This window comes from Polypterus senegalus, chromosome 13 (genome assembly GCF_016835505.1).
Source record: "Polypterus senegalus isolate Bchr_013 chromosome 13, ASM1683550v1, whole genome shotgun sequence".
Lineage (NCBI taxonomy): Eukaryota > Metazoa > Chordata > Cladistia > Polypteriformes > Polypteridae > Polypterus > Polypterus senegalus.
Window position 1 is genome coordinate 108381659 of NC_053166.1, and position 26180 is coordinate 108407838.

The 26180-nt window shown below is 35.0% G+C and overlaps 1 protein-coding gene across 4 annotated transcripts in view; it reads left to right on the plus strand.

Moving 5' to 3' along the window:
• Positions 1-26180, plus strand: part of LOC120543396 (6-phosphofructo-2-kinase/fructose-2,6-bisphosphatase-like) — a 74880-nt gene that overhangs the window by 25576 nt on the left and 23124 nt on the right. For 3 of the 4 annotated variants that reach the window (XM_039776475.1, XM_039776476.1, XM_039776474.1), the window contains exons 3-10: positions 433-529; positions 6813-6879; positions 8334-8408; positions 9497-9553; positions 11556-11677; positions 13955-14162; positions 15472-15618; positions 20507-20611. In XM_039776475.1, coding sequence (XP_039632409.1) covers positions 433-529; positions 6813-6879; positions 8334-8408; positions 9497-9553; positions 11556-11677; positions 13955-14162; positions 15472-15618; positions 20507-20611 — 878 coding nt within the window. The remainder of the gene's footprint in view (positions 1-432; positions 530-6812; positions 6880-8333; positions 8409-9496; positions 9554-11555; positions 11678-13954; positions 14163-15471; positions 15619-20506; positions 20612-26180) is intronic. The other variant, XM_039776477.1, reaches the window with a different exon arrangement.

A 26180-nucleotide genomic window follows, 5' to 3' on the forward strand; every position in this document is an offset into this window, starting at 1 on the left:
GTTAATTTTAGAGTCAATCAAATGTTAGAATTTTTAGCCATGCCTCAAAGGTCAATATTTATCCAATTTCACAGAGTTATATTTTAATATAGGAATAAACACCTGCCAAAAATAGACTATACATGCCAAAGGAGAGTGGTACTTTATGAATGTTTACCTTGGAAAGGTTAAATGATTGAGAAATATTTTTTGTTTGACACACTCCAATTCCCATATTGTAAAGCTGCAATCGAATTTATTTTGAGGAATAAAAAGGAAAGTGAGAAATTCAAAAAAATGTCATTGTGCCATTCGGTGATAATTGATACCATTATTACTGAGAGTTGGTGTCAATAGGATGGGATTGTCAAAATTGTTTATTTCATTATTTATTTTGCACTTGGCCCTTTTACTATTGCAATGAACATTAATGACAGCTTGCTATCATTGCAGTGTTTAATGTGGGACAGTATCGTCGGGAAGCTGTACAGACCTACAAATCATATGAATTCTTTATGCCAAATAATGAAGATGCAATGAAAATTCGGAAGTGAGTATCTCTCTTTTCATTTTAAAATAGATAAAAGTAAATGCTTTGTTGGTGAGAACAACGTACTAAGAAACGATTTTATGCATTAAAGAGCCAGGGATGGATGACTAATTTGAAACTATTAAAGTGTCTTTCCTGATTCCTTGAATACTTGGTTTACTTACCATCAGTGTTTTTATCTCAGTTTTGTAAAGAATGCTCAAACATATTATTGAAACCTACAGTGTCATCTCTCTGGAGGAAATTTTCCCCTGTATTACTGTTATGATGATGATTTCAAACACCTTTTCCGTAAACCATTGCATGGCTTAACTTATAGCTGTAGAAATGTAGGAAATTATTTTTTTTGAAGAATCTCAGCTGGAAATGTATGCCTAGTGTGGCAGCAAATGAGAATTAGATCTGCTAGCTCAGGGGTGCCCAATGTGTTGATCGCGATCGACCGGTAGATCGGAAAGGTAGTGCAGTAGATCGCGTTGCATTCAAAAAAATTTTTTTCAAGTGTTAGTCAATCATATATCCTCCCTATGGCATTTCCCACTTGATTGACATACAGGGTGGCCAGTCTGAGATCTCTTTTCTTCTAACACACTGGTCATCCTGCACGTACGATCAAATGCGCGAGCTACTGCAAAACTCCGGCTATCTAAGTGATCTAGTTAGCCTTCCAATTTATATCGACTAAAGAAGGGATTTTAAAAAAAATTGTTGTTTATGGGCTGGATGTAGAATTGGAAGAGGATTTTTTTCTCTCACAGTGTCACAATCAAAGTGCGTTTGTCTGATCTGTCAATCTATCATTGCTATTCCAAAGAAGGAAAATGTGGAAAGGCACTTTCGAACTGTTCATAAAAACTACAAAACTGACTTCCTTCCAAAAAGCAATCTGAGAAAGAGAAAGAAGAGGGAACTAAAATCGCAGTTAATCGGACAGCCGTCATTTTCACTCATCTGAATTCAAAAGCAAAGGCAGACACACCGAAGCATCGTTCTGGATGAGTCACTCGATCATTAAGCATAAGAAGTCCTTCCAAGATGGAGAGATGATAAAAGATGCCTTCGTTGAGGCAGATGGCTAAGGAGAAATTCCTGCTGAGATTTCAAGACACTTGGCCGGAGAAAAAGGAGTTTCTCCTTGTCATTAAACATGCAGAATACAAGCAACTTAATAACGATCAATGGCCGCTAGACTTGGCATTATTTTTTCCGATCTGACCAACATGTTAAATGAGCTTAATTTACAGCTGCAAGAAAAAGAGAAAACTATGGTCAATATGATTAGCTCAGTTAATGCTTTCAAACAAAAAATGCAACATCAGACCTCAAAGCTGCAGCGCCTTGATTTGGGGAACATCCAAAAACTCGTGTCAGAGCTGGAGACGCAAAGGAAGGTGTGTGCGCAACTTGACAGCATACGTTACAGAGCAGATTGAAAATTGTCTGTCAGACTTTATCTAATGGAAAAAAAGTAATGATTCGAGTGTTGCCCAATGTAGCGGAGTAAGAGTAGCGTTTCTTCTTCACAAATGTACTGAAGTAAAAGTAAAAAGTATGGTTCAGTAAAACTACTCTTAGAAGTACATTTTTTTAAAAAGTTACTCAAGTAAATGTAACGGAGTAAATGTAACTCGTTACTACCCAACTCTGATACTCAGTATGTATATATATATATATATATATATATATATATATATATTATACTGTATATATAGCATTTTTAATGTAGGTAGATCATTTCAACCTGGTTATTTTAAAAGTAGCTCGCAAGCCGAAAAAGTGTGGGCACCCCTGTGCTAGCTAATAGAGGTCTCATTTTCCCAGACAGGACTGTATGGTTGTGTGCTGACACCCTCAGAGAACTAGCCACTTAAGGGTTCAGGAGACATTAGAGGAAGTCTAGACTCGTATCTCTGGTGAAAATGTGAGGCTTCTTCAACTGCCAAAATCATCCTAGGGCTTGTTTGATTTTGGAATGGATTTTTAAATCTCAAGGCTAGTCTAGAATCAGGAGGAGAGTCTGGGGTAAAACCTCAACCTGCTTGAGGAAGAGAGACCAGAGCTGAGAGAGACAGATCGAAGATAGAGGAATAAGAATAAGAAGAATAAGTCCTGTGAAATCAGGCTAAGAAGGACAGGAAGTTTATTGTTTATCCATTGCTTTGGTATTTTGATTTCTTGCCAGTGATCATTCCTCTCTGTCGATTGTTGATGTTGTTTAATAAATATACATTTCTTGCCTTTTAATGTTATTCTGCATTTGGAGAGCAACCCCACATGCTCTCTCCATTCATTATGCATTACAAATACATAAAGGATTTTAGGAAAATTATGCATCTCTAGAAAGCAGGACATTTGGAATTATAACATTTTTATTGTGTTATATAAAGATTTATAGTTCTAGCAAGTTGTAATTTTATGTACCGCTCAATTAACAGTGGCACTTGTGGTAATGACATGATGTGTGGTAAAGTCTGAACTTCTATGGTACTGATACTTGCAATTGCATTAGCAAATATTATTTTATTAATCAGATCATCCATTAGCACACCCCTGTTTCTGAGGGAAGATATTGCAGTTGAGCACATTTTTTTTCTTCATTATCTTAAAGAGGTCATTCAAGTCAAGCCATGTGAAATATGCTAGTGAATGGCCTCTTTGCCCCCTAAGTAATTCATTTACCAGTGATGTGGTCAGCATGAGGCTGTTACTTTTTAATAAAAGACCTTTATAAGCACACCCTATCAATTAAGAAGAACTGTCAGAAACATTCAATTACTTATTGGAAATTTAACATAAATATTTTAATGCCTTTTTATATTTAAAAATGTAATTTTTATTGTAAAAAATGTTATACCTTTAAACAGGTGCATTTTTAATATATATGTTAATTCTTCACTTAGTTTTATGTTCACTCTATTTTGCTAATAGAATACTGTAGTTACTAGTGTATTGCCAAGCCAGATACAAGGATGAAACAGTCGAAGGAAAAAGAAAATATCGTCATGCATTATTAAAAATTTTGCTTTAGATAATACTAAAGGGCAGGGGGTTGGTGTGGGAAGAATTGTGTCATTATTAGTGCTGACACATCACAGCTTCAGTGTTCCGGGTTTATATCTGCACCCCAGCCCCTGTCTGTGTGGAGCTTATCACAAGAGTACATGTGGTTTTCTCCAGACATTCTGGTGTCCTCCCATATCAAAATACATGGGTGTTAAGTTGATTGACAATACCAAATCAGCCATGTAAGAGTGAGTTAAGACCCACCCAAACAAGCTAGAGCACACAACTTGCTGTTGGAAGGAGCATGTTCTGAAAAGAAATAACTAAATGAATGAAAATGTTCCACTTACCCAGTAATTCTTCTTCTGACATGATTTACTATATGGAAAGTCTTTTTTTTAGTTTTATTTACTAGTGAAATGCAATATACGATTTAAGGAGACATGATAAATTGCACTTTGTATTTTTCCATGTGCCAATCAAAAGGTTTAACCAGGAAATAATGAAAAGAAGGAAAAGAACTAAGATTTTTTTGCAGTTAAAAAAAGCATCTTAAAATAGGCCATGTTATTTAAAATCACTGGGCTGGTCCTTGGTAAGTATTCTTTATTTTTTCCAATTTATGGTTGAAAGAGTTTGTATTCGTAAAAATAAGTTTGTTTGGAAAAAATTACATATCGAAAGAAATGTGAAATTTCAATTTAAGCATAGAGAAATGATTTATTTATTTATTTTTTATCAGGATGTTTAAAATTAATGGCCTAAGTACACTCAGGGGTCATAGAACATAAACAGGAAGATCTAATAACCATAGCCAAAACATAAACCAGATTACTCAGAATCAAAAATTCAAAAACAAATCAATACCTAGTTAGACCTGAAATTTCTTGTTTTTAGGAATACAGGAATATTCCAAATAAATGCTGATATAAGTCAATCTTTAATGTTAGGAAACTATTTAGCAATGTTAAAAGGATTACACTGAAATAACTACAGCAAATTGAGAAAATACATTCATATTAAATGCTTGAAGTCTTCCCATCATTTGTTGATCTTGTTAGAAAATTCTTATTTGTTGTTGTCCAAGAGAGGAATAAAGGTTTGTTTGAAAAGATCTTTGGCGGTTTCCACCTTTGTAACTCCCAAATATGTTGTATGGAAATTTGTATGATATCCATTCATTTTCCAACCCGACGAATCCGAACACAGGGTCACGGGGGTCTGCTGGAGCCAATCCCAGCCAACACAGGGCACAAGGCAGGGTGCCAACCCACCACAGGACACACACAAACACACCAAGCACACACTAGGGCCAATTTAGAATCGCCAAAATTTGTATGATATGGTGAAAGGAAATGTGGTGTGCCTGCATAATACCTCACTGTGTCTGTGACAAACGGAAGTTTTCTTTCTTTTTAATTTTCTTGCTTTTTAGTTATTCTGGTGTGTTCCTGTCTCTGTTAGAAATATATAACAGCATGTCATCTGTGCCTACACCTTTATAATATCCCGATAGGGGAAAAGTAACACCCACCATCCCAGCTGGGATGCCTATTTATCCATGGGAACCATAAATTATAAGGGCATCCTAACTGGGTAGAGACCCATCCATCCCAACCAGGATTCAAGCCAATCCATGTCCTCCATGAAAATATACAATAAATTCAGTACATTTTCAGAACCTTTTACTTTTTTAACATTTTGTTATGTTGAATATTTAAATTTGTTTTTTTCCCCAAATTAAGCAACACTCAACACCTTAGAACAGCAAAGAAATGGCATGATATAAGACATTTTTGCAAATTTATAAAACAAAAAACTGAAATATTACATTGACAAAAGTATTCAGACTCTTTGCTATGACTCTTGGAATTTGGGGCAGGTGCATTCTGTTCTATTGATCATCTCTGAAATGTTTCTACACCTTGTTTATTGTCCCATTGTGGTCAATTCAATTGATTGGACATGATAAAGAACAGTAGACACCTGTCTATATAAGGTCCCACAGTTGAAAATGCATATCAGATCAAAAACCAAGCCATAAGATTGAAGAGATTACTTGCAGAACCTACAGACAGTAATGAGTCAAGACACAAATCCTGGGAAGGCTACAAAATCTGTCTGCAGTATTGAAGTTTCCCAAGAATACAGGGGTCTTAATAATTGTTAAATATAAGAAGTTTAGAACAACCAAAACTCTTCACAGAGCTAGCCACGTAGGCAAACTGAGTATTCTGGGGAGAAAGGTCTTGGTATGAGAGATGACCAAGAACCCAATGGTCACTCTTGCTGAGCTTCAGAGGAAATGCTAAATGGAGCAAAGCAACAACATATAATTTATGTGTAATTAAAGTATAAAGCAAGGACAATACAGGACTGGCTAAAGGACAACTCTGTCCTGAAGTGGGCCAGAAAGAGCCCGGACCTAAGCCCAATTGAACATCTCTAAATGATCTGAAAATAGCTGTCTAGTGGCACACTTCATCTAACCTGACAGAACTTGAGAGGATTTGCAGAAGAGATCAAAGTCATAGAACAACTATATCCAGGTGTGCAAAGCTTATCAGATCATACCAAAGCACAGTCCTAGCTGTAATTAATGGATATTATTATTATTCATTTCAATTGATTTCAGTTTTTATGTTAATTAGTTTCTAATAATCTACTCCTTCTTCTATTCAAACATCCAACCATCCTTTTTATGAACTCACAAAATCCATTTTTTTATATAAAAACCTGATACTGATCCCCACCGTCCCAAGTGTGTTGCTGTTCCCTTACATAACAAACTCTCATACACACCCATACTCTGTAATTAGAGCCAATGTAGAGTTATAAATTAACCTACCATGCACATTTTTGTAATTCTTTGGAATGTGGGAGTTAAACCAGAACAAACCTACACAAACACATGCAAAACATGCAAGTTTACAATAAAAAATAAATATTTTAATAGTAAGATATTAATACGTTAAAATAGGGCCAGCTGGCATTAAAGAAGAGAATAAACAAACTGGTGGTTGTTGCTTTCAGCAGTGTAGATTAGATTTATCAGGAGGTCTCAGGGAATACAAATCTTCAGAAAATGCTATTTTATAAAATGCAGCTGTCATTGATTTGAGACAGTGATGATGATGATGATGATGATGGTAGTATAACTACATATCTTTGATGCTTTGCAGTATATTTAGTTTTAGGAAGGCTCCTCAGTGCACAATGAAATGAAAAGGATACTAAGGGTACTCAAGATACTCATCGATTTTTCCTGTTTTTTCATTAGGGCATGTGCCATTGCTGCACTTCAAGATGTCAATATCTACCTCACGCATGAGCAGGGACAAGTGGCGGTAAGGAGGATAATGTATCAACTCCTTCTTGGAGATTTCTCTCTATTATATAAAAAAATATTGGGACGAGACAAGAATTTTTCAGAGAGACGAGACATTTTCAGAGAGATAATTTCAAACCTAACAGGTCCAATCGGGGGCGGAAATAAAAGACAAACAGTAGAAAAAGAAAAGATAAAGAGTAGAAGACAAAGAACGTTGTAAAGAGGTTCAAAAACGTTGGCGTGATACACATGCGGAGCAGGTTATAGATTATGAAAGTAGTAAAATTCGAAAGTCTTGAAAAACTGATAGTAAAGATCGCATTAGTGCAAACAAATGGAAATTATTACTCTGTGAAATAACGGAACAGCAAAAAGAGATCGAATATATGGACATAGGTGACATGACAGAAGTATTGTTCAGCTTTAAAGTTTAAGGCAGAGACTTGCAGATCGTCTAATTCGTGTTGCTATCAGGGAAAAGTAGTGTTTCTTCCCAATGAAGAGGTGTATCCATGAGAAATAAAAGATTTGTTATTTAGTGAAAGTGAAATTCACAAACACTACTGGCAAAATATCCGAATCTGCAATAATCTGTTCACGTTCGCATCAATCAATGCTCAAAATGTAGATTTACACGATTCAGGACCATACGCTATGAAAATCTGTGGTCCCTCAACAATGAAAGCTACTACAAGTTTGATTTCAAAGAAACCACAATTCAGTCAGGTTTATATTTCACGGAGAAGCGATGCAACATTGAATCGAAAGAGTTAAACGATCAGACGTATTAGAAATTCTACAGTCAATAATAGATACAAATCCATACGTCCAAAAGAATTGCACTTTACACCAAATTTATCTGAAAAACACGGACAAAAAAGAAAAACCCACTCGCATATATAATAAACCAACATGTGACAAATTGTCCGCGATAATAGTTTCAAAAGACGGAGATATCAAAGACAGAGTTAATATTTGTGTTTATCCAAAAGCACAGCACAATTCGTCGCAAGTGGCAGATCTGGGAATCACTAGCGTGTAGGGCCCACATGGGGGTTGGCGAGCAGGGGGCAGAGTCCCCTAGTTCTTCAGAAAAAGAAAAAAAGAGTTGTATGTGACAATAATGACCTATAAAGCTTAATAAAGTCAGGTCTTCAGCTACAGTGTCTGTTTTGTGGTGATGAGGTATACCAGCAAAGGACGTCACTCAGTTTGCCACCATTGTAATGTGCAGTACAGAGACCAAGGCTAATTTTTCCATAGAAGACATAGTCAGGAGCCATTCACTGTATCTTTGTGTGAAGTCCCAGCTGTGATATGAACCTTTGTTAACTAAATCATTATAGCTCAGAAATTATCAGAATGATGGCTAATATCTAATAATACACAACAATACAACATCATGCAAAATCCTATAGAGTAGACTTTAATTTAGTCGTTTTTTTTCTCTTTGTTTTCCAACATTAACAGGTTTTTGATGCCACCAACACCACAAGGGATCGTCGGGAGCTGATTATTAACTTTTCAAAGGAAAATGGATACAAAGTAAGTAGTTATGTTGATAAATATGTTTTGGGCAAAAGTCAACATCTTGCTTTGATGATGAAAATGATGTTGTTGATGAGGATGAGGAAAGAGATGAGAAAATGACAATATAATTAACCCTTCATATGCTAATGTTTCTTTATGCTGAAGAACGATAATTTCATGCATTTTGCCAACATAAGAGTAAAACCATGGTGGTGAGTGATACATTAGTTAATGCATTAATGGAAGATTTCAATGTCAATGTTACAGTTTGCAAAAGAAAAAGAAACAATAACAATAGAACACAACAAGAAAGAGTCTGCACATGGGCTAACTGCATATTTACCTTCTTCTTAAACATCTATCCATTATCCAACCCGCTATATCCTAACTACAGGGTCATGGGGGACTGCTGGAGCCAATCCCAGCCAACACAGGGATCAAGGCAGGAAACAAACCCCGGGCAGGACAATTTAGAATCAGCAATGCACCTAACCTGCATGTCTTTGGACTGTGGCAGGAAACCGGAGTACCTGAAGGAAACCCACGCAGACACGAGGAAAACAAGTCAACCCGGGTCTCCTAACTGGGAGGCAGCAGCACTACCCACTGTGCAACCCTGCTGCCCCTCTTCTTAACTAATTTTATCTTAAGAGCTGCTAGAGTGGAATGTCATTAATCCTTTAAAATCCAATATATTTTAGAATACTGTTGTTACTTATCAAGCTATTGGCATGTATATTTTAATTAGTTGATTTGAAAAAGAAGGCAATGAAAAGTGTTGAGGGGTAAATTTTGACAAATCTAGGCCATCCAACCTTTTCAGACACTAAGAAGGAGTCATTAAAATGAAAATGTCCTCTAGTGTCTGTCTAATTCTCTTATGGCAGGTTTTACCTTTGGAGGACTTAACTGCAAATTTTCTATATAAACATATTTCTTTTGGGGGGTGGGGCAGAGAGCATAACAATCACTCAGCTAGTTCAACTAAAACTTACATATTTTAGATAACAAACCACACCTTGTTTTTGCAGAAAAGACCTATTCTTGGAGTACTCAAAGAATTCCCCATTTCCATCATTAACAATGATTTATTTTTATTTCAGGTGTTCTTTGTGGAATCTATTTGTGATGACCCAGATATAATTGAAGCTAATATACTAGTAAGTACAAAAAAACAGTTTACTCTTTACAAAAAGTATGCATTGAATAAGCTGAAATTTAAAGATTACTATGGCATTTGGAGTTTTTCTCTTTTGTCTGCCTTTTTTATTGTTACCTTCAACCTCAATATGTTGCTAATACAAATAAACTAATTATGCAGTAAATGCAGCACAAATACTTTTTTGAGGTACTTGAAGAGTAGGTTATAATAGTTGTTTTTATCCATTTTCTTCTTTAAACTGTTTGACAATCTGTTTGAAAATGTAGCTTGCTTGACATTTCTGTTAAGTATGATGTACTTTAAAGCTACATGTCAATTTTTTTTCATAATGGAATCCAACAGGCTTGTTTCTATCTCTTTGATTATTTTAAGGTTCTTCAACTTATCTAATGAACCTTTCCTCTCATGATGTGAGCAGCATATTTAGTATCAGCTTGATTATAGGTGATTTTAGAGTTTGTTATGGTTTGAGTTGGATAATTTGCAGTAGAAAATGTATATCTCACTATTTCCAGCACTATTTTAAAAAGTTACGATTTTCCTTTTGCTCTTTTTCAAATCAGACCAAATACTCTCTCCGCTACCCATCTAGAAAACAGGAGAAGAAACATATTTTTTTTTTGTTTTCACATACCCCTTGGGGTCAGAGTGCAGGGTCAGCCATTGTACAGCGCCCCTGGAGCAATTACAGGTTAAAGGCCTTGCTCAAGGGCCCAGCAGAGTAGGATGTCTTTTGGCAGTGACAGGGATTCGAACCGGCAACCTTCTGGATGCCAGCACATTAGAAAGTTTTTCTTTACACGAACCATAGACACATTGTATTTTGTCTTGCATAGAGTTCTATATTACTCTACTTTCCCCTTTTGCATTATTAATGTGTAGCCTTTGTCAGAATGCCTCAGATCTCACAGACATACCACTATTTATAAAGCAAGCAAATTTATAGATTCTCTGTCCAAAGCCTATAGCCAATACGGCATCATGGCACTTAATGGCTTCTGATTTAAGACCAAACAGGCAACTTTAGACCAATAGAATTCTGGTGTGACACAATGGTTTCACAGATGCCCCCAGTACCATTTGTTAAGCTGATGCTTGCCAGCTAGGTAATTTGGCTTTCCTGTGGGGGTTGATTGAGAGAGTCCTGCAGAGAATCCACTTGCCAAAATGGCTTTAAACACTTCCCCTGAACCCTATTATAAAATTACAAAGACTCTGTCTTAAAGGGGGGGGGCCATCAAAACATTGCTGTTCTTATCAGTGATATAACACTAATATTACATTGCTTTGTCTAAGTTACAAATAAAGACATGTAAACTATTTATCAATGTATATACAAAATTTCACACCACATCCCATGGGATAAGTTACAAGTATTGTGGTAAACAGTAGAACTTTAGGGACCTTCAAAACTTAACTTGTTATAAGACCATCCACACATTCCATCACACATCCTTAAAGCTCATAAGTTTTGCAAACTGGTATTTCCAATTAGTCCCTGTGTGTGTGTGTGTGTGATGCCTTCCAGGTCCTCAGTTGCCTTCTTTCTTATGTTGCATGTTGATTATTCAATCCAAGTGTGCCTTATAATGGAGCCGTGTTCTCTCACTGCTGTGTTTGAATCCTCTACCTGCTTGTTTTCCATGTACTGCTTGCACATTCTCTTATAGGTTTTCTTCTAAGTACTTCAGTTTCCAACACACATCCTTAAAGCTCATAAGTTTTGCAAACTGGTATTTCCAATTAGTCCCTGCTTATAATGGAGCCGTGTTCTCTCTCCAGGGCTATTTCCTGCTAAGAACTCAGTGCTGCTAGGAAACTCTGTAAATCACCATGACCCTAAATTGGATTAAGATGATTTGAGAAGTTCACATTATTATGTTAGGTTATTCACTTACTACTTACACTGCTTATTCTAGACAAAACTCATAAGCAGGTTTTCAAAATATTTAAATATTCATGAAGACTATTCTGAAAAAGAGTTATTATTTTCATTTTAGCAAGTGAAGCTGACTAGTCCGGACTACAAAGACTGTGATAAAGAAAAAGTAGTAGAAGACTTTTTGAAAAGGATTGAGTGCTACAAAATTAACTATACTCCATTGCACGATGAATATGACAGGTAAAGAGTGTTTGGTGAGTAGTTACCATTTGAGAAAGAAGGCAATTTTTTCAATGTCTTCCTTCATATGCAATTTTGTTAAAATTTTGGTAGTAAGTGGGAGTCAGATTCATGAAAATAATGCCTGTTTTTTATTATTTATGCATTATTTACTACTGTTATTGTCATTTTGTGTTTGCATTTTATGTGCTGCCATTTTGTGTATTTTATACTTTGATGCTATGTGGTTGCTAGTCAAGTTATTCATGTGTTGTGTGACCTTTGACATCATGGTGGCAACACGGATTAAATAGTGTGCAAACTTGGTTTTAATATAAAGGAAATAGTCTGCAAAAAACTTAGTTTTTGAGCACTCATTTTAGTAGGAAAATCCTGTTTTTTACTTAATTTTTAGTGTGACCCCTTTAACTTGAAGATTGATCTCTTTTTCAAATGAGCTTTGACCTTGGCTATGATTGACCTTCCTTCTGAATATCCCCTAAATCACTGCTATTCAAGCTAAGCAAAAATTGTCCTTTTGAGCAATATGGAGAAACCTCAACAGTCATGAGAACAAGAAAAATACAAATGACTGGAAAATAGCCAGCGTTGTATCATTATTTCAGTTAGAGATTGTGTTGACCTTGTTAATTAAAGCCCAGAAAGGTTAACTGTATTACAGACAAATTAATAAGTTAATTATAAGGAAATAGACAGAGGGATGGGTATGAATTACAGGTGTTTAGATGCTGCGGTTTTAAAAGGCAGCAAGAACTTTTTATAACAGTTTTGGATATATTAATAACATTGCTGACTTTCAAAATACATGAAGTGGTAATTGAAGAAACAGTAATCATTAAACAATATGTAGTAGGAATTTAAAGCACATGAACAATTGTACCCTAAATAACAGGTTATGGTAGAAGAACCTTTTGACGAATTAGCAGGATAATCTGCATCAGCTCCATATTGCTGGCCTCTGCTCTTTTTATTTAAATATTTGGTTTAAATTAAGAAAGACTTTGAAAAAAATTTGTCACAGCACAAAATTAAATGGATTTAAATGATCTGACATAGAGTCATCATGTAACACTGTGCAGTAAAAAAATTCTTAAGGCAACAGTATTAAACAAAACAGTTTGTTGAAGGCAATCTGATTATTGAAGGAGAGTAACATTACAATAAAGTTAATAAACAATTAGTTAATTTAATTATCTACATTTTTCAAGCCCAAATACTATCTTTACTGCTTTTGGTATCCCATGTCTTTCTAACCTTTGTGATAGTACAACATGTTCATTTTTGGTAACAACACTCAAATAGAATGTATTAATAAACACAAGAATTACAAAAAGAACATAATAAATTAATATGATACAAATGCAAATGGTAATACATAATGCAAAATTGGCAATTGCTTTGTACTCTAGTATTTATACTTATTTTCCTTTTAATTCTTTTACAAATAATTAAATCTTTCAGATCTAACTATTACTTGGTATCATTACCCAAATTTATCACGTTTTGTGTCTGACAAAAATGATACTTTTAGTTATCTTTAAATATTTTTGTAATCCAGCACAGACAAAAGTTAGAAATGTTGGACTCTATTACGCTTGAGTAGAGAACAGTTTTTTGGGATGATAAATTTTGTTTTATTTATCACATTTAGGAAAGAAAAAAAACACCCTGACTTTTTCTGACTCTCATCCTCATAGTGCCGCAAGGTGTAGCTACAGTTCCTTCACGGTTTCAGAAAGAATGAATTTTATAATATCATAAATCTTAGATTGCTGGAGAATCATTAATCAGATTATCCCCTTTTGTTTGTCTGATTTAGAACATGTTGTTCTTATAGGTCCCTTTTCCTTAAATGACCTGTTACTTTTCTCCATCTACAGTACCCACATGTACACATACACTGCCCAATTAAGTTTTGCTTTGCTGTGCACAGTACAAGCACAGTAAATGTATTCTTTGTTTTTTTATGTTTTAGTGTTCATGGTGTTGTACCCCGATGTCATAGGGCAAACTGTAGATATTGCGTTGCTCTACTACATACTGTATATTATGCCTATACTAACTCACACAGACTTGTGATATTGCAGATATCATTTTTCATAAGATGTGACTGACTGGGACTAGAAATTTGTTTTATTTTGTAAAATCTGCTTTAGAATAGTTTATGGGCTAATTACTCAGCATTTAGAGAACTAATCAAGGTCAACAGCTTGAGCTTTAGACTGTTTGGTAAGAATTAAAAAAGCATCTCCAATATTTTCTTTCTTTCTTTTTCAGGAACCTTTCATACATCAAAATTTTTAATGTTGGCAGTCGGTACTTAGTGAACCATGTATTAGATCACATTCAGAGCCGCATTGTCTACTATTTGATGAACATTCATGTGACACCACGTTCCATCTATCTGTGCCGACATGGTGAAAGTGAGCTTAATTTGTTAGGCCGCATTGGTGGGGACTCAGGCCTCTCAGAACGAGGAAAGAAGGTAAGTAATGAGCTTTTATGACCCTCTCTTTCAGAAACTTTTTACAAGATACAGTGCTCTTGTCTGTGATGCCAGCTTTAGAAGAGATGTCAGTTCACTCACAGGATATTCACACACAAACACACCTATAAGTTTTTAGATTTAACAGCATATTGTTATAACTTGGAAATCTCTTTTAGTTTTGGGAAGAATGTGGAAAGCCTACAATGACTCACTACACCAACAAATCAGCAAAAGGTTCAGATGCTGTAAAACAGCAACAGGCCATTCTGCAAGAATAACCCATCCGCACTTTATTAATAAATATCGCAAATGAATTACTTGCTAATTACCCTAACTCATTTATAATGTTCTTATTAATATAATTTTTAAATTTTAAAAAGTACTGAAACTAAATTCTCAATATAGCAATCTTAAGTCATTGTCAAAAAGTTTTGTGACCAAAACCAAAAGTATTACACAAAATACACAGTCTAAATATTATAAGTATATTCCGTTAACTGAAATTTTAATAAAGAGAATTTCTCCTAACAGGTTCATCTATACACTTCCTTTCCTCAGGGACACTTGTTTAGGAATTATAAGCTTACATGGCTGCCAAATTAATCTGATTAACCCGAACTTTCAAATTGATGTTTGCATAGTTTAATCACAAAAGCTGCAGATATTCAACATTTTAAATTATTATTACTTTTTATATCTGCTTATGCTAAACGTAAAGTATGTACCTCTCTACAGTTAAAAGGCATGCAAGCTATACTAGTCATGTCAGCTTTAGTGTGTCTCATGCTGGACTGCATTTTGTCTAAGGTTGATACTTGAATTGTAACTAGCTTTGCTGCAATAGGCATCTTTGCTTTATAAAGTGGATTTAGAAAATGGTTTGAGGGATAGGCTGTCTATCCATCCATCCATTTTCTAACCCGCTGAATCCGAATAGGGTCACGGGGGTCTGCTGGAGCCAATCCCAGCCAACACAGGGCAGGGTGCCAACCCACCGCAGGACACACACAAACACCAAGCGCACACTAGGGCCAATTTAGAATTGCCAATCCACCTAACCTGCATGTCTTTGGATTGTGGGAGGAAACCGGAGCGCCCAGAGGAAACCCACACAGACACGGGGAGAACATGCAAACTCCACGCAGGGAGGACCTGGAAGCGAACCGGGTCTCCTAACTGCGAGGCAGCAGCGCTACCACTGCGCCACCGTGCCACCCACTAGGCTGTCTATACGAATGATTTTTAAATTGAATTTAATTAATTAGTTTTAGTTATTTTTACCTAAATAATGCATTCTTTCTTATAGTTTGCTAGTGAATTGGGACTCTTTATGCGGGATCAGGCCATTCAAGACCTAAAGGTGTGGACAAGCCACATGAAACGAACTATTCAAACTGCTGAAGCCCTGGGTGTGCCTTATGAGCAGTGGAAGGCCCTCAATGAGATTGATGCGGTAGGTGAGCTTCAAAAACTGAGCTTAAATTTATCAAGTCCTTTATCTTTTTAAATGCTCTAATATTACAATTAACAACCTCTTTCAACCTTCACAAACATATGCAGTTTTTAATATCTGGAAAAAATTTGGGATTAACTTGCTTAGAGATCTTTATATAGACAACGTCTTTGCATCCTATGAACAATTACATTCCAAATTTAACATTCCAGCTACACATTTCTTTCATTATCTTCAAATTAGGAACTTTGTTAAACAGAACTTTCCTGATTTTCCTCATCTTGCACCCTCATTCATGCTGGAAAAAATATTGCTCAATCTCAAGGACTCAGACACCATCTCTGCAATATATAAAATCATTTTACAACAACAACAACAACAACAACATTTATTTATATAGCACATTTTCATACAAAAAGTAGCTCAAAGTGCTGTACATAATGAAGAATAGAAAAATAAAAGACACAGTAAGAAAATAAAACAAGTCAACATTAATTAACATAGAATAAGAGTAAGGTCCAATGGCCAGGGTGGACAGAAAAAACAAAAAAAAAACTCCAAACGGCTGGAGAAAAAAATAAAATCTGTAGGGATTCCAGACCATTAGACTGCCCAGTCCCCTCTGGGCATTCTACCTAACATAAATGAAACAGTCCACTTTGGATTTAGGGTTATCACGGAAGGATTTGATGACGATGGTCACGTAGACTTCTGGCTTTTGATCCATCCATAATTGTTGGAACATTTTGATGCTTTGAGTAGGTGGTGGTGGCGCAGGCCACCACCACGGAGAAACCGGAAAAAGAAACAGAAGAGAGAGTAGGGGTCAGTACGGATTTTAGAGCCACCATGAATAGTTATTATGATGAATTGAACATACAGATTATCAAGATTAAGTTAAAGTGAAGTTATAAAAAGGCCATGTTAAAATAATGTGTTTTCAGCAGTGTTTTAAAGTGCTCTACTGTATTAGCCTGGCAAATTCCTATTGGCAGGCTATTCCAGATTTTAGGTGCATAGCAGCAGAAGGCCGCCTCATCACTTTTTTTAAGTTTTGCTCTTGGAATTCTAAGGAGACACTCATTTGAAGATCTAAGGTTACGATTTGGAATATAATGTGTCAGACATTCCGATATATAAGATGGAGCGAGATTATTTAAGGCTTTATAAACCATAAGCAGAATTTTAAAGTCAATCCTGAATGACACAGGTAACCAGTGTAGTGACATCAAAACTGGAGAGATGTGCTTGGATTCTTTACCCAGTTAGGATTCTAGCAGCTGCATTCTGCACTAGTTGCAAATGATTTATATCTTTTTTGGGTAGTCCTGAGAGGAGTGTGTTACAGTAATCTAGTCGACTGAAAACAAAAGCGTGAACTAATTTCTCAGCATCTTTCAGTGATATAAGAGGTCTAACTTTAGCTATGTTTCTTAAGTGAAAAAATGCTGACCTAGTGATCTGATTAATATGCAATTTAAAATTCAGATTACAGTCAACAATTACCCCTAAGCTTTTACCTCCGTCTTGACTTTTAATTCTAATGTATCCAGTTTATTTCTAATAGCCTCATTGTATCCATTATTGCTAATCACTAAGATTTCAGTTTTCTCTTTATTTAACTTGAGAAAGTTACTATTCATCCATTCAGAGATACAAGTAAGACATTGTGTTAGTGAATCAAGAGAGAATTTTACAGCCCCTCCCTTTCAAAGATCCAAGAGGTCACTGGGAAAAAGATCTCTCAATTAATATATCAGAAAAGGAGTGGAAAGTAGCAATGCAGAGAATTAACTCGAGCTCCATATGCGCAAAGCATACAATTATACAACTCAAAATTATATATCGAGCACATCTGTCTGCCTAAAACTCTCAAAATGTTTCCAGGGCAGGATCCAACCTGCGAACGCTGCAATCAAGTCCCAGCCTCACTGGGTCACTTGTTCTGGGCCTGCACCAAATTAACATTATTCTGGACCAAAATTTTTAATTACCTTTCAGACAGCCTTGGACTCACAATCCCTCCTAACCCATTAACAGCTGTGTTTGGGGTTCTTCCAGATGGGTTTAAAGTGGAGAAGGACAAACAAACTGGGATTGCATTCACTACACTTTTGGCACGCAGACTTACTTTGCTAAACTGAAAGAATCCAAACTCTCCTCTTTTAAGTCAGTGGGAAACTGATGTGTTATACTATTTTTAATTGGAAAAAATCAAATACTCAGTTAGAGGATCTGTACAGATTTTTTTCAAAACATGGCAGGATCTAATCAGTAATATTTTAAAATAAGCTCTTAAAGCACAAAGGAAGCAATTATTTCAGTATTTCTTTGTATTCTACTTTTAACTCTATTGGCTTATCAAACGTTAATTTAGGTATTTTTACAAGCCTTAAATTTTACGCCATTTGCCTTGCTCTCTCTCTCAGGGGTGGGGGTCGACTTGTTCCTAATTTTACTTTTTGTAAAAATTGATTGATTTGTATGGAATGATTGCAATAAAATTAATAAAATTTAAAAAAATAATAATATTACAATCAATGCAAAGTTTTCTTATTTTATCTTGTTTGTTTAAGTTTGAGAAGGTAAGAAAAATCTTGATTAATTTGTAGGATAATAATGCCATTTGTTAAGAATGTATTGTTTTTTGTCACTTTTAAATATCCTAACTACTTAATTTAATCTTCAGGGACCTCACATATAAAACATGCTCACAGTCATTTCTTGCGCAAAAGTCAGAATTTATAAAACACATTTGCTGTGGAAATTATCTTAAAGTTACAGCAAGTTTCAATGCAATCTGTAACTCCTATGCAGACTTTTTGGTGCTGTCATCTTAGTAACCCCAGGCAGCAGGACAGCAAAAAAAAAAACAGAAAATCACATTTCATTGCTCATTTCAATGATGCATCAGGTGTCAGTCATATTCCAGTGTTTTAGAACTAATTCTTTTGCAGGTAATTGATATGTTATCTTAATAGAGTAATCTTCAGTGTTGATTATATCACTTAATGCATATGCTTAATGTTAATTACTTTTAGTGTGTAGCCTGTCTATTTTGTCTATAAAACGGTGTGCTGTGTGTTGTTTATCAAAACTGGCAATTGCAGCATTAGGTTTTTTGGAGGATATTGTCAAAGGCAGGCTAAAGCACATTTTCAGGGATTGCAATGATTTTTTGGCTCATAGTGAAGACTGACTGTTAAGCCAATTTTGATTTCCTATAGTTGTTCTCTTGGAGGTGTGTGCTGAATTGAAGCCAATATTACAGAGACCATCATGCAGAAATCATGCAATCCACATTCCGTTATGGGTTATAACAACCATAGGGTAATCAGTGACAGGTGCTGTTCAGTGTGAACTGGCTGACCGATCAGAAATCTTGCTGTTATCCCTAAGCCATGTAATGCCATGCTTATGGGATGGAATACTTAAAATACTAACCAGATACATGCGATATCCATATTGTCAGGATGAGCAAGCTGATATCAAAATGCAATTTGCAGTGATTGCCTATATATTACAATAAAGGCACCATCACAAAATAAACTGATACACAACTAAAATGTGATGCTCAGATGTGTGTTACTAATATTGTAATATAAGCCTGGCTCAATCCACAGTTCCTTCATTTTATTAAATAGTACCATGTGAAGCTGACTTCAGGGTCATGCTATGTGTGTTGGTATTCTTTTTGGTAAGTAAGTCTAATTGATAGGAATGCAATTAAATTTAGTATTTTTTCTACTTTTTTTATAATCTTTCTTTCTTTTTGTATAATCTTACAAGAAAGAGATATAATGATTTGGGGTTTGAACAGACAATTGGTTCATTGAACAGTATATGGCAGTGTTTAGATTCTTTGGGCAGCACACTACTCTACAGTAGCACAAAGGTTTGCCTCATTGTGATGGCTTGTGCAGTACCACACATTATGAAACATGGATGCCTCAGGATATCAGCACAATGGCAATTCAAAGATATTTGAATGTTGTACATTGAATGTAAACAGGCTAGTATTGCAATGTTGACATTTACTTGACAGAATGATTTTATATTTTACAACCTCATTAAGAACTTGCACATACAGCCTGTGTGAGTTTATAATGTTAACTGGCAGCAGTCTGGGCACTGCATGATGGCACATTGCTATTGCTCTCTCCACTCAGTTACTCCCATTCTTGGTTATTTCTTTTAGTTTGTGACATCTGTAGAGAGACCTACAACAGGAATGTTTCTGCAGTTCACCACTTCAGGCATAAATACCTCAAGTTCACATTCACTTAAGTTTTGTTTTCTGCCTTTTTGCACTGTTCTTCCATGGTTTGTAGAATTGTGGTCACTCAGGAACATGAGGAATTTTATATTGTGAATGAATCATCCATATTAAAAAAGGCTAAGTTGCACACACCTAGTTTTAATGTATTTTGAGATTTTTAAAGGATCTTGGTATGGCATGTGGTGCATGAACAGTTTTATTTATCCTTTTTTTTTGTGTCCTTTGTTCAAATCCCGAACCTGCTCACTGTTTGTGTGTGGAGTTCGCATTGACTGGTCCCCTATATAAAGATGGTTGTTGCCTCATGCATGAGATAGGTTCCACCCCCAATAACCCTGACTTGGATTAAGGAGGATTGAAAACGTGTTGTTGTGTTCATAATAGTATTTCATTTCTTGTCTTCTGCCTTTTTTCTAGAGTAAAATAATATTTCCCATTAAATTGCCACTCAATTTTAGCTTTTTAACTAATATACTGTTCTTTTAAATTTCTTTATTTGAGACATTCACATTTTCTCCATTGTGTTTTGAGGTGATCTTTGTATGTTTTTTCTTTTTCATTTGCTTCCATAGTCAACAACCTTTCCCTGTGTCCTTTTCTTACCGTTAGGGAGTGTGTGAAGAAATGGCTTATGAAGAAATCCAGGAAAACTACCCACTAGAGTTTGCCTTGCGAGACCAGGACAAGTACCGCTACCGTTACCCAAAGGGCGAGGTAAATAGGACTGCACAGCATGTTGTTAATTTTGATGGTGGGGCTCCTACACAACTGGTCAGAGTAACCTACACTACAATTTGCTAAAACTGAAAAATAAAGATCAATACAAATCTCAATTGAATTCCATTATACCATGTACTAGGGGCCCTGCCCCACTTGCTTTACTTGACAATACTTTTGACTACAATTCTCCCACTAAACCCCTCATAGTTTTGAGTACCCTGCAGGCTCTGGCCTACACTTGACAATTGCATAAGAAATTGTTGAAAAGAAGCATTAAGGTTATATCTAAAAATTACATCAAAGCAATAAACATATATTACTCTTAATATACACATAGACAACAATACAAATAATTAACAAAATTACCTTATTAAACAGCTGAACTATTTTATCGAATGATAAACCACAGAAAGTTTATTAGATATGTTCTATTTTTCAATCATATGGACTACGACAAAATAAAAAATAATCTTAATTTAATTCTTCCAAAATCACAAAATTGAAAAAAAACGCCAGTTAATTATTAAATAATTCTTTTTGGTGAAACACTAAACCGTTAATACATTTAACTTATGTTAAACACGTACAAACAACATGAACATTGGCAGCCTTCATAAAATAAATATACAGTGAGTCATATTTTGGGCTGAAACATATGAGAAAACAGTATCATTTTATTTTGTACCTCAATTTTTCAAGCATTAAGCATTCTATTGATTACTGCATTTTTCTGAATTAAAAAAAGGGTTTCAAAATTACTGGCATTCCTACATCCACTTTGACAACTCCTCCATAAAGGACATTTCAATATCCTTGATAGGAAGGATATGTAGGATCACAAAGTCAGTGGTTTGCAATGGCCATCTCTGTCTCCAGACTTGAATACTATTGTAGATCTGTGGTCGGAATGCAAGAGGGTTTCCACAAGAAACTTAAACTACCAAGGATCTTGAAATGTTCTGCATGAAGGAGTGGTCTGAGGTCCCTACCAAATTTACTAACTTTACCTGATGAGGCTCTTTGCAGTTACAGTATCTTCTCAATGGGAGCCTTCTTCAAATATTCATTTTAGTGGTACAATAATTGATAAGCTTTAAGAGATTACACATATGTGGTTTTTTGAACAGGTAGCCCAATTTTCTTCTGGATAGGTTGTATTTAAAATACTAAGAGTATGGCAGTCTGACTTCAAAGAAATGCCTGATTATATATGACCTTATTAGTAGGTGTGTTTAGAGGGACATTGCAAGTTATAAGGCTGTAGAGATGCCTTACAACTGACAGTTCATATGTGTTGTGCCATTATATAAAAAAATTACCAAACTGAAGTGTAACTATTATATGTAGTACAGTGTAATTGTAGTTGGTGTTTTGCCTAAAATTATAAAAAGAAAACATGATGTAGGAATAGAACATATAATACACTCGTACTGCATATCTACATCCATTCTCTGTCCATTTTCCAAGCACTTACTTTCCAAAAGCTTGGGTTAGTCTGATCATTGACCTACAAAAGAAAGAGATATAGAATCTGCTTTAGAGATGGGTACAAGCATAATTTAAGCACAAACTTCAGCAAGCTGTGTGGTTTGAGAATCATTTTCTGAATTATTTACTTTACTAACAGGAATGTTTTAAGCTGATTAACTTTGCACCTGGACTGAATGCCCCCCATACAGTCTGCAACATAGTAAAGAAGATTCTAACCTCTATATAAAGTCAGATAGATTTACTCACAACTTAATTTGTCAGTACCCTGGATAGAACTAACTGTTCAGTTAAAAAATACAAAAAAGTAAAAGACTCTGCAATATAATACTAATAATAATAAGAAGAAGAGATTGGAGCTTGCATTTGACCATCCAGAGTGGTTTCCTGCTGGGATGGGCTCTGGACTCTCTGGACCCTGCTTTAGGTTAATGGGTTTGAGAATGGTATGTTATGCTATAATAGTGCTTATGACAGCACATAGTACCAGTCAGGCAGCATAGGTACCGGGTATTACAAGTATTAATAATAGAAAGAAAACTAAAATGCATGTGAATGAAAATACCAATAAGAGAAAGATGACTGGTACTACAAATGCTAGTTATTTTCATTAATCTTTATTTTATATAAAGTTTTTTATATCAAAGCCATCATAACACCCATTACAAACCCAGTCAATATTATGGTATAAGATGAATTATTAATTACATTTAACATTCAAAAGCATAATAGAAAGATGCTAAGTAGAGCATCATTTTACAATATAAAAGCAGCAGATCTTATTACATATTTTTTGTGACCACTAAATCAGAGCAGCCCTGCTTGTCAGGGTGTTCTTCTTCTAATTACCGTTAGTCAGAAGCACACTCTGTGCTGCTTTGCAAATGTTGCTTAGCAACTGACTCCAGATAATAACAGTTTCTTTTTGGGTGAAAGTTGTTTGTGATAATTTATGTTGAATGTGTTATTAACCGGCTTCCAGTCATGACCCAAAGTTCTGTATGAATAACTTGTTGTTAGAAGCAGATGGATGCATTTTTATTCAGATTCATTGTTTTACTCTGTTCTATTTATTCTCAAATGTTTTGTAAGTCACTTTCAGATCTTAGTCAGTAATCAAAAAATGAAAATGAAATGTTTTGAATAGCATAAAACATGCTAGAGCCGCATTAAGAAATGTCACCATTTATAACAAAGCAAAGTTAATAATTACAATGTATTACTATTCACATGTAACTGGTATAATGATTATCATCTCAAGTAAAAGGTGTTTGTTCCCACAGTCATTTTTAACTATTCAAATTTGTTGTCTAGATATAACTAATGCTAAAGTTAAAGGGGTGGCATAAACATAATGTAGTACTTCTTAACATTAACATTTTGATGTGGTTTGTTTACATGACCTTGCTCACTGGCGCCTGGGTATCGCGCATTCAGGCAGCCCATAGACAGTCTCCCTGAGAGTTTCTTGAAAATGACTCCTTAAAATAAAACTCTGTTCATTTTATTGAATTTAATTGTGCTGTATTAGTTACACAGCTTAATTCCTTTAGTTGTGTACTTTTGGGGTATACAGATTAAACTAGGGGAACCTAATTCATTACAGCTTCATATTACATTTGTTGATTATGTAAGTATTTACAATAAATAATAAAATAAGTGCTAGAACAAATCCTAATATTTCAGTGATTACTATTGAATCAGGTAGCAGGCAAAGATTAAAATATGAATACACACAAAATGACGTGGCAGTGGTAGACTGCAGTACTTATGATTTTGAAATACAATATTGAAGTTTGCAAGTAAATTAATAGATGGATGCATCTTTATAAAATCATGAAATGTAACTATATTCTGTTTGCTTGTTATATGTGACACTGGTTTGGATTTCCTCTTTCTATCTGTTCTTTAAAAATAATCTCTACCTTTGATTATAAAAGTGAACTTTAGAACTGTTAAGGATTTTCTATTTTTGTTTTTTTGCTCTAATATATTGGATTTTTGTGAGGAGTTTGCATGTTCTCCTTTTCTCTGTGTGGGTTTCCTCTAGGTACTCTGGTTTCCTCCCACAGTGGAAAGACATGTAAGTTGGTGGATTGGCCCTAGTGTGTGGTTGGTGTGTGCGTGAGTGTGTGTTCACCCTGTGATGGACTGGTGCCCTGTCCACAGATTGTTCCTGCCTTGAACCATGCTAGCTGGGATAGGCTCCAAGATCCCACATGAAGTGAAACAAAAATTAAATTAAATTATAATAAAAAATGGAACACAATATTAAAAGTTGTTTATGATAAATAAATGCAATGCATGCAATTATTATGATATTATTATCATTTCATACTAGTTTTTGTTTCATGGAATCTTACTAAAGCATTATAGTGCACACTTCTGTCACTGTATTTCTGTACTGTACAGTACTGAAATTGAACAAAAGGACACCATAATTTAAGTTGCCATAATTTTGCATAGCACTGTTCACATTGGATCTCGGAACATTGCACACTACAAATAGAGATAACTCTCCTTCAATGGAAATACAGTAGAAGTGTGCTTTGTAAGGCAAAGTTACTGTGCAGTTACTATTATCAAGAACAAAGGACTCAGACTGGTCTTCATTGTGACAGCAAAAGCTACATAAAGCTGGAAACACCACTGAGATAGAGAAGCCAGTAAACATCATAGGAGCAGCACTTCTCCTCTGTCTCCAGGGTGTTTCCTTTATTTTACTTACACAACTAAGTTAAATCACGACTAATTCAACAAAGGTATATATAGGTAATTTACTCACTGTCCAAGAATACATTTCATATAGCTTAAAAAAAAACTTAAGCATTATGTTTTTCACATATTGTATTCTGTGGGCTAAATGTCGGAGAGGTTTTTAAACATTTAGTAACCTTTAAAATGCAGCACTATTACTATGCTATGGTCATTACTAGTGATTAGAACTAGGAAAAGAAAAAGCAGCGGAGCCATTACCATCTTTAAATCCATAAGCAGGGCAATACTGCCCTGACTGAGAAGAAGTTGTTGGACTACATTTTGCTAGCTATCGGATACTCTGTCATCATTTGTGAGAGAACACGTTATATCTCAGTCAAATCACTATCACAAGAGCTTATTTTTTACATAAACAATGTATTGCATGAATTTGTACAGCAACATGTATAAACATAACAGTGCAGTGAGAAGTTAAGCAAGATTACACCTTTTATTGGCTAACTGAACTGATTACAATATGCAAGCTTTCGAGGTAACTGAAGGAGCCTCAGTTGCCTCGATACCTTGCATATTGTAATCAGTTCCGTTAGCCAATAAAAGGTGTGATCTTGCTTGACTTCTCATTGTATCCATAATGGCTAACACTGTACAACAACCTCTTACTGTTAACTTAACAGTGGAAATGTAACAAGGAACAAAAAGAGTGAGTTGAAGTTATGGCCCATCTAATTTCTGGAGCCTAGATACTTAACATTAATTTTAATTTAATGTGAATACTTGATCCATTTCGATGAGGAAGGAATAAGGAAAAAAAAAAAACACAAAGAAAATAAACAAGGCAAGTTAGATATGTAGATAGGAGCATTGATAAGTATAGGAGATGGCAAGTGTAGTATCTTAAAAAGGTAACAATAAATAAATCTTTCTTCACCTTATTTACCATCTCTACATATTTTTTCTTATCATAAGGCACTCATCTTAAACAACTACCATCCTGAAAAAACAGAAAAACATTACGCAGAAAAACATTACAAAATCAAACAAAAAGGAAAAGTTAATAGACAAATGAGTTTGGAAGGGGCTACAAGAAATGAAACAATAAATAAATCTTAGTTTAATATATACATAAATGAATTTATAGTCTGCACCATTAAATGTAATGTTACAAAAATAATAGATAGCAAGATTATAAAACATTTCATACAAAGACAAGTGAAATAAATTAGGTCAAACATTTAGTCTATTTACAGCAAAAAATTCACAGAAATGTTTTGGCTTTATGTATTATTTTTAATATGATTAATGATAATTAGCAACATGACTAGGGACCATGCAGTTTAAGACTTATCTTCAAATT